This window comes from Peromyscus eremicus, chromosome 8a (assembly GCF_949786415.1).
Source record: "Peromyscus eremicus chromosome 8a, PerEre_H2_v1, whole genome shotgun sequence".
NCBI lineage: Eukaryota > Metazoa > Chordata > Mammalia > Rodentia > Cricetidae > Peromyscus > Peromyscus eremicus.
The window spans coordinates 81,400,092-81,410,824 of record NC_081423.1 but is presented as its reverse complement, the minus strand read 5'-3'; the positions used below and the strand labels follow the sequence as shown (position 1 = coordinate 81,410,824).

General features: G+C 55.1%; 1 protein-coding gene across 1 annotated transcript; it reads left to right on the top strand.

The window, feature by feature from the left end:
• Positions 1 to 2,216: 2,216 nt before the first annotated feature.
• Nr1d1 (nuclear receptor subfamily 1 group D member 1) lies at positions 2,217 to 9,496 on the top strand. Its single transcript, XM_059271706.1, has 8 exons — positions 2,217 to 2,793; positions 5,402 to 5,755; positions 6,045 to 6,133; positions 6,245 to 6,389; positions 6,727 to 7,373; positions 7,687 to 7,872; positions 8,323 to 8,533; positions 9,166 to 9,496. Exons 1-8 carry the CDS (start codon positions 2,763 to 2,765, stop codon positions 9,363 to 9,365), a joined length of 1,863 nt encoding a protein of 620 aa, XP_059127689.1. The 5' UTR covers positions 2,217 to 2,762; the 3' UTR covers positions 9,366 to 9,496.
• Positions 9,497 to 10,733: the final 1,237 nt, after the last annotated feature.

Below are 10,733 nucleotides of genomic sequence, written 5' to 3'. Positions count from 1 at the left end.
TCAAGAGGATGTGGGCAGGACCACCACAGCTATAAACAGAGCAGAGGGCCTTGGGGCGACCCAGAGCAACTAAGGGGAGTGTGCTGTGTGGGGTGGGGTGGAGGGTCTAAGAGCGCCACGGGTCCCATTTGGGATTTGGAGCAGCCCTGGCAGATACCTGGGTGGGGTCCCTGGGCTCGGACCCAGTCAGGAAGGTCACAAAGAGCAGGCAGCCAGGGACAGAGCAGCTCACCTCCCAGCTCTCCTTCCACACAGTCTAGGAGGAGGAGGGAGAGGGAGTGGAGGGTGAGTTCAAAACCAAGTTTTCCTGGAAAGTCTCTTTCCTTGTTTGACCTAGCTCCTCCCAGTTCCTCCCATGGTGCTCTGCAGCAGCTTCCTAGCTCTGGGCCCAAGGGACAGGGCGTGCCAGAGAAAAGACTGCTTCCCCGTCTGTCCCACTGTTGTTAGGTGTGAGGGAACAAAGCTGAAGCCTAGCCTTCAGATGAGCCGTGGCCGAGCCTGCTGCCCAGTCAACATCACTGGCCTTAACTCTCGGCTTACTTTTCCCTCGGTGCCCTCACTCTAATTTTGAGGGGGTGGGGGTGGGGGTCTCATATTGTTTAAGTCTCAAACCCCTGGGCTCAAGTGGTCCTCCTGGCTCAGTTTCCCAAGTAGCCTAGGGCAAACCACCATGCTGCCTATATGCTTTTCTCTGCTACCTAGGTGGCTGCCCTGAGTCCCAGGATTCCATTATTTCTTTCTCTGGAGCTGCCTAAAAGCAAGTGGAAAAAAGGCTTCAGGTAAAAAAAAAAAAAGAAAGAAAGAAAGAAAACCATCCCGGAAGCACTTCAGGGGACTTGGAGAGAGAAGCAGGTGGCTTAGCTCACGTGGCTGCTTGTGGATGCTTCTCTCTGTCCAACCCAAGCCCTTCTCCAGACCCGTGTTCGACTCCTGACTCAACTGCTGCTCTGAAAGAGAGATGCTAATTGTTTCTTAAGTCCCGTTCAGTGTTTCTTCTGCCCATCTACCCACGATCTCTGTGATGTTCATAAATGAGCATGGCCGAGTGGTGATGGCACACATCTTTAATCCCAGCATTCGGGAGGCACAGACAGACGGATCTCTGTGGGTGTGAGACCAGCCTGGTCTATAGAATGAGTTCCAGGACTGGTAGGGTAGTTACACTGAGAAACTCGGGTGTCAAAACAAAACACGCAAAAACAAGCAGTGGATGTTTGACCTTGGGCCAGTCCCTTCTTTTCTTTAGTAAGAGGAGGGAAGATCCCCCCACCCCCACCCCACCAGCGTCCTGCCTCAGCCTCTCAAGTATGATTACAGGCATGAGCCACCACACTCTGCCAATGGAAGGGGGGATTAAAATGATCCTCATGTCCTCTCGGGTAACCTGTGAACTCCTTCTGCTCCCGTGAAGCACTGCAGGGAGCAGACCCCTCCACATTAGCACTTCAAAGCTCTTTCACCATGCTGTCCTTTTTATTTCCCAGATAAAGGGAAATGACTCACCCCAAAGTCAGTTGAGTGGGCAGTGTGGTGTCGTAAAAACAAACAGGGAGTCCCCAGGGATATCCCCACCGTATCTATGTCGTTCCTTTCCCGTGGGTATTCTTCCTAGGGGCGTGGGGGTGAGGGGGGACATAAGGGAAAGGGGATCACACTGTCTATCCGGCCTTGTCGCCATAGCAAAAACCAGCTTAAATTCTTGACTCCAGGGAAATCTCCTTCCCCAGCTTGGTGTCCCGTGTCCCATGTCCCATGCTCCCCCATTCCTCCCCACTCCAATAACCTCAGGGTGAGGTCAGTTCTGCAATCACGTGAAGGTCTCACGTTTGCTAGGTTTGCAAAAAGGGCCTTTTAGCTTTGATCTTCCACGGAGCAGTAAAGCTTGCCAGGCCCTCCCCAGGAATTCACATGCCCTTGCCATACAAGGCTTTCCAAACACGCCACCCTGACTCTTCAGAAAACTCCACCCCAGTCCACTTTCAGCTCCTCCCCGCTGCCAGCAAGCACTTTTGCTTAGCAGAAAAGGGGACTGGACGCACTCCGCCTACTTTGTCAGTAGACTACAAATCCCAACCATCTTGGCGGTGCGCAGACGCATAGAGCTCAACGTGCCGGCGGCTGGAAAAGTGTGTCACTGGGGCACGAGGCGCTCCCTGGAATCACATGGTACCTGCTCCAGTGCCGCGTGCGGCCCGGGAACCCTAGGCTGCTGGCGCCTGCGCAGAGCCTTCTGTCCCAGGGAAAGGCTCGGGCAAAAGGCGGTTGAGATTGGCAGAGTGAAATATTACTGCTGAGGGATCGTAGCAGGGCACACGTCTCTCTTTGCGTCTGGGTGCCTCGTTTCTCCATCACCTACTTACTTCCTGGTTGCAGCTTCTCTCCCTTTGGGACTTTTGCACCCGGAGCTCCAGATTCGCTACCCTGCAGCGCTGCGGAGCCTTCAGGAGTGGCATCCGGTGTACTGCAGAGACCCGACCCTCCTTGCTACCTAACAGCCAGATCTGCTGCAGGCTGATTCCTCACACACATTCTCTCTGCTCTTCCCATGCAAATCAGACCTCGGTTGCCTCAGCGTCCTACCCTTCTGCAGGGCTGCAGTCCGGCCACCCCAGAACCTTACTGCTCGGTGCCTGGAATCCTGATTTTGAGCCGCGGGCTCCACTTGTCTCCCTCAGCCATTGCCCAGGGGGCGAGAGAGACCATCGCAACCTCCAGTTTGTGTCAAGGTCCAGTTTGAATGACCGCTCTCAGCTGGTGAAGACATGACGACTCTGGACTCCAACAACAACACAGGTACTGAGATTCTTATCATCCTCCTTGCTCTGTCACTGTCTCCATTTCCATCCACGGCTTATGAGAGGAACTTTGTAAGGGATTGGGGATTCCCTCTGGCCGGTGTTTGCTACTGTGCTGAGAGGGTCACTAGGTAGGATTTCCAGAGCCTGTTACTCTGGCTGGGAATGCGCCTAAAGCATATCATTACTACTACCCCTCTGAATTCCCCTGAGCCCGAGGAACTTGAATCTTGGGCAGGTGAAATGGAAGGTGGATCCTAGTGGCGAGTGGAAGAGTTTAGGGAGACTGAGCACTCTGAAGCAGTGTCTGGAAAGGTCCCCATCTGTTCACCCTTTGCAGCTGTAGGTATACCTGTCACTTTTCCCTTTCCTCCAGTTCTAGCCTACTTCCAAGGAGTCTGGGAAGCTGTGGGATTGGAGGGTCTGAAGGAATGGGTCAGATCTTGCAGGGGAATCCTCAGTGGCAGTAGGGAGCTCCACTTGAGGAGTCGGGTGCTCGGGGCTCATCTCCAGGCAGGGCACCCACAGCGCCTGAGCCTGGGGAGGGCTCACATGGCTGCAGAGCCGGGCCCACGTGCTGCATTTGTTTTCATTCAGTAGAAGCCGTGGCCACCATCCCATTGGTCATTGCTTCCCGGCCTCGTTACATAATGAGCTCCGCCCCTCAAGTTGCCTGAGCAACGCGTGTTCCCTTCTCTCCTCCCTTCTGATGTCCCGGCCCAGCTTGGTTTTAGGGCCCAGCCTTCGACCCAGGACGCCGCCGGAGGGGCGGGGCGAGGGCGGGTTTCTGCTTTCGACAGTAGGGAAGAGAAGAAGGCGGTGCTTCGAGTTCCGGGGTTCCTCGTTGGGGAGCCACGTGCGAGGGGCACACGTGGAGCGGGGACGTGAGGCCAGCTGAGGGCCAGGCTCCCGCCCCGCCCTTCTCCACCTAGATCTGGGTGAAGCTGGGCTGACTCACCGCCCCCGCCTGCCTGCCTTTCCTCTCCGCTGCCTGGCCCTCTTACCCTCCATGACCGAGACTTGAGTAAGATGGGGCCACCCCGGTGACTTCTTCTGGCCTCGAGTTTATGCGTCCCAGCGAGACCTCACACTGGATCATCCTTACTCCCCTTAATCCGAATCGTACCAACATCATTTTATTGCTTTTAGACCCAGCTTTTCCATATTCGTTCCCAAAGTCTTACTGTTCCCCACGTAGCTCTTTGCCTGCCGTGAATGTCTTCTCCGCCAAAACATGAACATCTTAGAATCAAAGCAGAAATCCTCCTTCTTTTCATCATAGTGTTTTTGTCCTCACAGAGAGGAAAACAGACCAAAAGAGAAAGAGTTGATTTCTTCTAGGTTGGAAAGCAAATTGGTAGTGATACAGCTCTAGATTTAGAACTATGGTGTTTTAAGCAGCGCCCCTCAGTTCAAAGTTGGAAGACGTTTTGAATGACTTTCTCATGCCCTCTTTCAGGATGGGTAAACTAGGTCAAGTTCATTTGGGTCCACGTAAATATCCCATCCCCCACCCCAGCCGTGAAACTGTAGCCGCTTAGCCATTCTGCGACTATTTTACGGGCAGCTGGGTTCACCCTGACCAACCTTGAGCTATTTTAAGGCTGCCCTGCCTAGTTTAGTGTGTGTCAGTGGGTGAGCAAGACATGTGCTTCTGCAGACACGGTGGCATGGCATGTGTCAGCACACACACGTGTCTGGGGATCCTCCCTTTCCCCACTCCACCCATGGCAGGCCAAGCAGAGTGCCTGGCAGAGGTGTGGCGGGCACGTCACCCTTCTCTTCTGCAGATACACAGGAGCAGGGCCACCTGGTTGGCCATGTAACCAGAGAGACAAAGTCCTTGAGTGGCCCTAGAGCCAAAGTCATCATCTGCCTGAGACCCGAAAGCGGGACCACCTAAATCCCCAAGCTGGACAATTTATACCTCCCTTCCATCTCCTGCAGCTCGTATCTCTTAAGTCTCTCTGGGACTCAGAGTCATTGTGACTCATCGACTGGAGGCCAGGGGAACCAGGCTGAACAGAGTCCTTCCCTGCAGTACTCTTTGAGACTGGGTCTTTGGGTTTGAAGCGAAGATGACTGTCTTACCTTTGTATGACCTCTATCCTGTTAACTCTTGGCTAGCCGCCATCACGGTCCATCACTGGATAGGTCGTAGCGTAGAACTGGCAGCTTGGTTTGTGAATGGCTGTCAGCTACCCATCCTGTCCCCAAGTCTGCCCCTTATAACTAAGTTACTAGCTACAGTTGCTATGTCCCCCAAGAAAATATCTAGGGCAGGGGTTCCCATGTATGAGATGCCCAGTGGGGTTATGCCTCACAGTCAAAGCAGAAGTTGAATGTATTGTGCAAATAAGTGGCCATGGGTGTTTCCTGTGACTAGGTCGACTAATCTATGTAGCATGTGATGGAGACTTTCTTAGAGTGACTAGGTTGACCTCGTCACGCCTAGTGTGTGTGGGAGAATTGCTTATTACTTCAAGGTTAGGGGTTCTACATGAATAACTCCTAAGAGGAACAGTATTTTGGTGATGGATCAGGTGGTGCCCTTGACCCACAGACACGATGCTTGATACCCTCCTCTTGCATTCTCTTATTATTAGGTGGTGTTATCACCTACATTGGCTCCAGTGGCTCGTCTCCCAGCCGGACCAGCCCGGAGTCCCTCTACAGTGACAGTTCCAATGGCAGCTTCCAGTCCCTGACTCAAGGGTGTCCCACATACTTCCCACCATCACCCACCGGCTCCCTCACCCAGGACCCTGCCCGCTCTTTTGGAAGTGTACCACCCAGCCTCAGTGATGATAGCTCCCCTTCTTCGGCATCCTCCTCCTCCTCCTCCTCCTCCTCCTCCTCCTCCTCCTCCTTCTATAATGGGAGCCCCCCAGGAAGTCTACAAGTGGCCATGGAAGACAGCAGCCGAGTGTCTCCCAGCAAGGGCACCAGCAACATTACCAGTGAGTAAATGCCCAACTGATTTAGGGGAAAGGAAGTGAGCCAGGATTTGGTTGATAGTTGGTTTCCATCCATCTGGAGACAGTTACTCTCCGGGTCTATGTCTGGGCCTTTGGGATTTCTCTTAGAGTTGTACGAGCTCCTGTCCAGTCCAGTCCAGTCCAGTCTGGTCACCTGAGTGTTCCTAGACATGGGAGCTCCTCCTTAGCTTTTCCCTCCTAGAATCTTCAACCCGGAAAGCCTCTATATCTCAGGCCTCTCTGCTTACCCTCTGCCTGTCTCTTCCTACAGAGCTGAATGGCATGGTGCTACTGTGTAAAGTATGTGGGGACGTGGCCTCAGGCTTCCACTACGGCGTGCATGCCTGTGAGGGCTGCAAGGTGAGGCGGGTTGGGGTTGAGGACCCAGGCAGGTGATTGCGCACCCCCCCCCCCCAAGATGCACAGCCTCAGCTTAGATGAAGATGTTCACTAGTCGCCCCTGCCTTCCAGGGCTTTTTCCGTCGGAGCATCCAACAGAATATCCAGTACAAACGGTGTCTGAAAAACGAGAACTGCTCCATCGTCCGCATCAATCGGAACCGCTGCCAGCAATGTCGCTTCAAGAAGTGTCTCTCCGTTGGCATGTCCAGAGATGGTAAGGCGGCATCCCCATGCCACCTCCTTGCCCCATTTCCTTCCGCCTTATTTCTGCCTTAATCCTTCCGTTTAAAAAAGAGCCTTAAGTTGAGACGTGGTACTGTGAGTGTCATCTGCATGGAGGACGCTCATGTGTTAACCTCTTGGGCAAGCACACTCGTCTCCCAGTCATCCCCCCCTGGTCACCTACTATCAGACCCTTGGGTGTGGCCTTGCTGGTTTCAGTTCTGAAGTGGAACCCCAGCTCTCAGGGTCTTGCCCTTTCAGGAGGAAGGAAGGAAGAGGGGCACATGAGTATGTGAGAACTTCCTGACACTGCTCTCGTCCTGTTGCAGCTGTGCGTTTTGGGCGCATCCCCAAGAGAGAGAAGCAGCGGATGCTCGCTGAGATGCAGAGCGCCATGAACTTGGCCAACAACCAACTGAGCAGCCTGTGCCCTCTGGAGACCTCACCTACCCCGCACCCCACCTCAGGCTCCGTAGGCCCCTCGACACCTCCTGCGCCAGCCCCCACGCCTTTGGTGGGCTTCTCTCAGTTCCCACAACAGTTGACACCGCCCAGATCCCCTAGCCCTGAGCCCACCGTGGAGGATGTGATATCCCAGGTGGCTCGGGCCCATCGAGAAATCTTCACCTACGCCCATGACAAGTTAGGCACCTCACCTGGCAACTTCAATGCCAATCATGCATCATCAAGTAGCCCTTCAGCTACTACCCCACACCGCTGGGAGAGTCAGGGATGCCCACCTACCCCTAATGACAATAACATCTTGGCGGCTCAGCGTCATAATGAAGCACTGAATGGTCTATGCCAAGGCCCCTCCTCCTACCCTCCTACCTGGCCCTCTGGCTCTGCCCACCACAGCTGCCACCAACCCAACAGCAATGGGCACCGTCTATGCCCCACCCACGTCTACTCGGCCTCAGAAGGCGAGGCACCTGCCAACAGTCTACGGCAAGGCAACACCAAGAATGTTCTGCTGGTGAGGGCACGGAGCCAGTGTGGGGAGAGGGGGAGGGGGGCTCAAAGGTTGGACCCAGAGTGAGGCAGCTAGTGTTCCTGGAGGCTGACAGTGGGGATACCCTCTGCCCAGGAAATGACATTCTACCCTGAAGCCTGGGTTCTGCCTGGAAACTCTTAAATCATCAATTGGCACCTGAATGCTATTTTAGGTGAGAGACCCATCCTCAGGGGCCGTAGCTCTGAACCCAGGCAGAATGTGGAAAAAAGAGTCCAGCTGAGGGAGCCCAGCCCCCCTGGCTGACATCTCCTCCTCAACTCCGTTTTCCCCATAGGCATGTCCCATGAACATGTATCCCCACGGACGCAGTGGCCGGACCGTGCAAGAGATTTGGGAAGACTTCTCGATGAGCTTCACGCCTGCTGTGCGGGAAGTGGTAGAATTTGCCAAGCACATCCCCGGCTTCCGTGACCTTTCTCAGCACGACCAGGTGACCCTGCTTAAGGCTGGCACCTTTGAGGTGAGCAATACTTTCTGTTGCCTGCTCTTGACTATGGGAAGGACCCAGTTAGAATAGCTTGGGGACTAGGGTGGGAAGGGGTTCACAGAGACCTTGGAACGGTATTATCTCTGACGGAGGAGGGGAACCCCCACCACTGTCGCCCACCTCTGGGTATGAGGGACTTCCATCCTCTAAGCCGGTGTGTACTCCAATCTCCTGTATCAGAGTAACACCTAGGGCACATTGCTCCCCTCTCTAGACAGGAGCCGACGGATGGTCTTTGGTTAAATGTGCATTCCAGAACTGATGGGTGCTTCCACTTGGGTCCCCCCCTATTGATCACTCCGAGGTCTTCCCCCTTACTGGCAATCTAAGGCAACAAAGGCAACCCCCATGACGTTTTGGGCAAACTGTAGGGGTCAAAGGCTTCTCCTCCCACCTCCCTCAAGATGACTGTCCTCACTTCAGGTGTTGATGGTGCGTTTTGCATCATTGTTCAACGTGAAGGACCAGACAGTGATGTTCCTGAGCCGCACAACCTACAGTCTGCAGGAGCTCGGTGCCATGGGCATGGGCGACCTGCTCAATGCCATGTTTGACTTCAGCGAGAAGCTCAACTCCCTGGCGCTTACGGAGGAGGAGCTGGGCCTTTTCACCGCTGTGGTGCTTGTCTCTGCAGGTAGGCCAAGCTCTCGCCTGACCCTGGAGGAGGCACACGCAGTTCAGTTTAACATACCTTTTATGGAGTACCTACTCTAGGCCAGGCCCTGCACTGGGCACTGGGGTACAGACATGATTTCAGACACAGTCTAGCTTGGGAAACAAGACTCATGCCCGACTAATTATAAAACAGTGAGATAAGTGTCACAGTAGAAGCATGAACTGGGGGAAAGCACAGACAACTATTTCTGCCTGGGAGAGCTGGGGAAGGAGGTGACACTTGAGTAGCCTCAAAGGGACGAGATATTGCCAGGCATTGACGGGGAAGGGCATCCCAGGCAGGGGGAACTACAGAGCACATAGCGAGGGAGCTTGGCCATGTGTGGCCTGCTCAGGGTAGGAAGGTGGTCTGGAGGAGTGGGAGGTGGCCAGCCTGTGGCCTTGCTCCCAGCGTGGTGTGGGCATGCCCTGCTCTGGGGCAGAGGCCGGGGGGAGGAGGAGCACCCTCCTTTTCCTCCCCCATCACCCTCCAAGGGGCCTCAGGGCGAGGCTGCCTTGCCTGCCAGATCCTCGGGGACCTCCGGGTCCTCGTCGGAGGAGGAGGAGGAGCAGCTCGGGGAGCCTGCCTCACCGCTGTCTTCTTCCCCACAGACCGCTCGGGAATGGAGAATTCCGCTTCGGTGGAGCAGCTCCAGGAGACGCTGCTGCGGGCTCTGCGGGCTCTGGTGCTGAAGAACCGGCCCTCGGAGACGTCCCGCTTCACCAAGCTGCTGCTCAAGCTGCCGGACCTGCGGACCCTGAACAACATGCATTCCGAGAAGCTGCTGTCCTTCCGGGTGGACGCCCAGTGACCCGCCCGGCCGGCCTTCTGCCGCTGCCCCCTTGTACAGAATCGAACTCTGCACTTCTCTCTCCTTTACGAGACGAAAAGGAAAAGCAAACCAGAATCTTATTTATATTGTTATAAAATATTCCAAGATGAGCCTCTGGCCCCCTGAGCCTTCTTGTAAATAACTTCCCCCACCCCCATCACCAATGCCTCCCGTCCTCCCCTATTTAAACCATTCTTGCTCCCCCGCCCTCCTCTGGCCCCCCCCCCCCCCGACTTGTTCTGTTCCTGTCTCAAATCCAATAGTTCACAGCTGAGTTGGCTTCTGTGGTGTGTGCTCGTTTGGGGGCTGGGGGTGGAGGGAACTACTGCCAAGGCTGGGGGGGGGGGCGGGCACCTCTCCATCTGGTCAGCTTGTGGGGTGGGTACTCTGCCAGCAGATGGGAGAATATGGGGAAACAGCACACAAGTCTAAAGGGGGGGGTGCCCACGGGGGTTATTTTCATCATATATTTATTACATAAATATGTAGTAAAATAGACGAGCAACAATTACCATAAAAATATCTTTCTTTAAAATCCTGACCCAAAACACAATGGGGTGAAAAATCGCACATAACAGACATACTGATTGTCAACTGTGGGGCAGGAGTAGGAACCCCTCAAGTCACCCCTACCGGTCCCACCCGTCTCTGGGGAAGGGACCTATCTCCTTCCCTGTTTTCTAGCCATAAACCCCCTCCCCCCACCCCAGCACCAGCTTCTCATACATTCAGTAGCGCCTCTGGGTAGTGTCCCCCCCCCTCCTCCACCCAGGAGTTCCTAGGGCAGGAAGTACATTTCCCCCTAATGGACGGTGTCTATGTCACACCCCCTGCCCTGCCCTCTCCCAGCCCTGCAGACCCACCACCCGGGGAAGGGGTAGGGGCTCCTCCTCCCCCACCCTCCCCAAGTCTGAGCAGGGAGGAGGCTGGATGAGGTATGTGTGTTATAAGTGATGGGAGGGGGGAATACTGAGATGGAGAGGCAGTGGTAGGGGCAGGTAGTGGTCATGGCTCTGGCACCCCCCTTGTCCTGGCCTGGCCCCCCCAACCTTCTCCCAGCAACCCATTCTCCCATCAATACTGCACCCCGCTGCCCCACCCGGCCTGCCCTAGTGCCCCGGGCCAACACTGGGGGAAGGCATGCTAAGCACCCATGCCAAGTCCATCCCCCCCATTAGCACCAATGGCCCCCAGGAGAGGGCCCTGTCCCCCCACTTCCACAGCAGGGACTGGGACAGCTGCCTCTCTAGAGCAGGTGCGTGGCACTCCTGAGTCTCTCTGGCTCCTTCCCACAACGTGTACTCACTCATACATTCACACACAGGAACACACACATACACTCCACGT

Excerpts from the sequence above, each read along its gene's own strand:
- Nr1d1 (XM_059271706.1), top strand. The coding sequence starts at position 2,763 with ATGACGACTCTGGACTCCAACAACAACACAG. Across the intron at positions 2,794-5,401 it reads GGACTCCAACAACAACACAG|GTGGTGTTATCACCTACATT; the intron begins GTACTGAGATTC and ends TCTTATTATTAG. Across the intron at positions 6,134-6,244 it reads ATGCCTGTGAGGGCTGCAAG|GGCTTTTTCCGTCGGAGCAT; the intron begins GTGAGGCGGGTT and ends CCTGCCTTCCAG.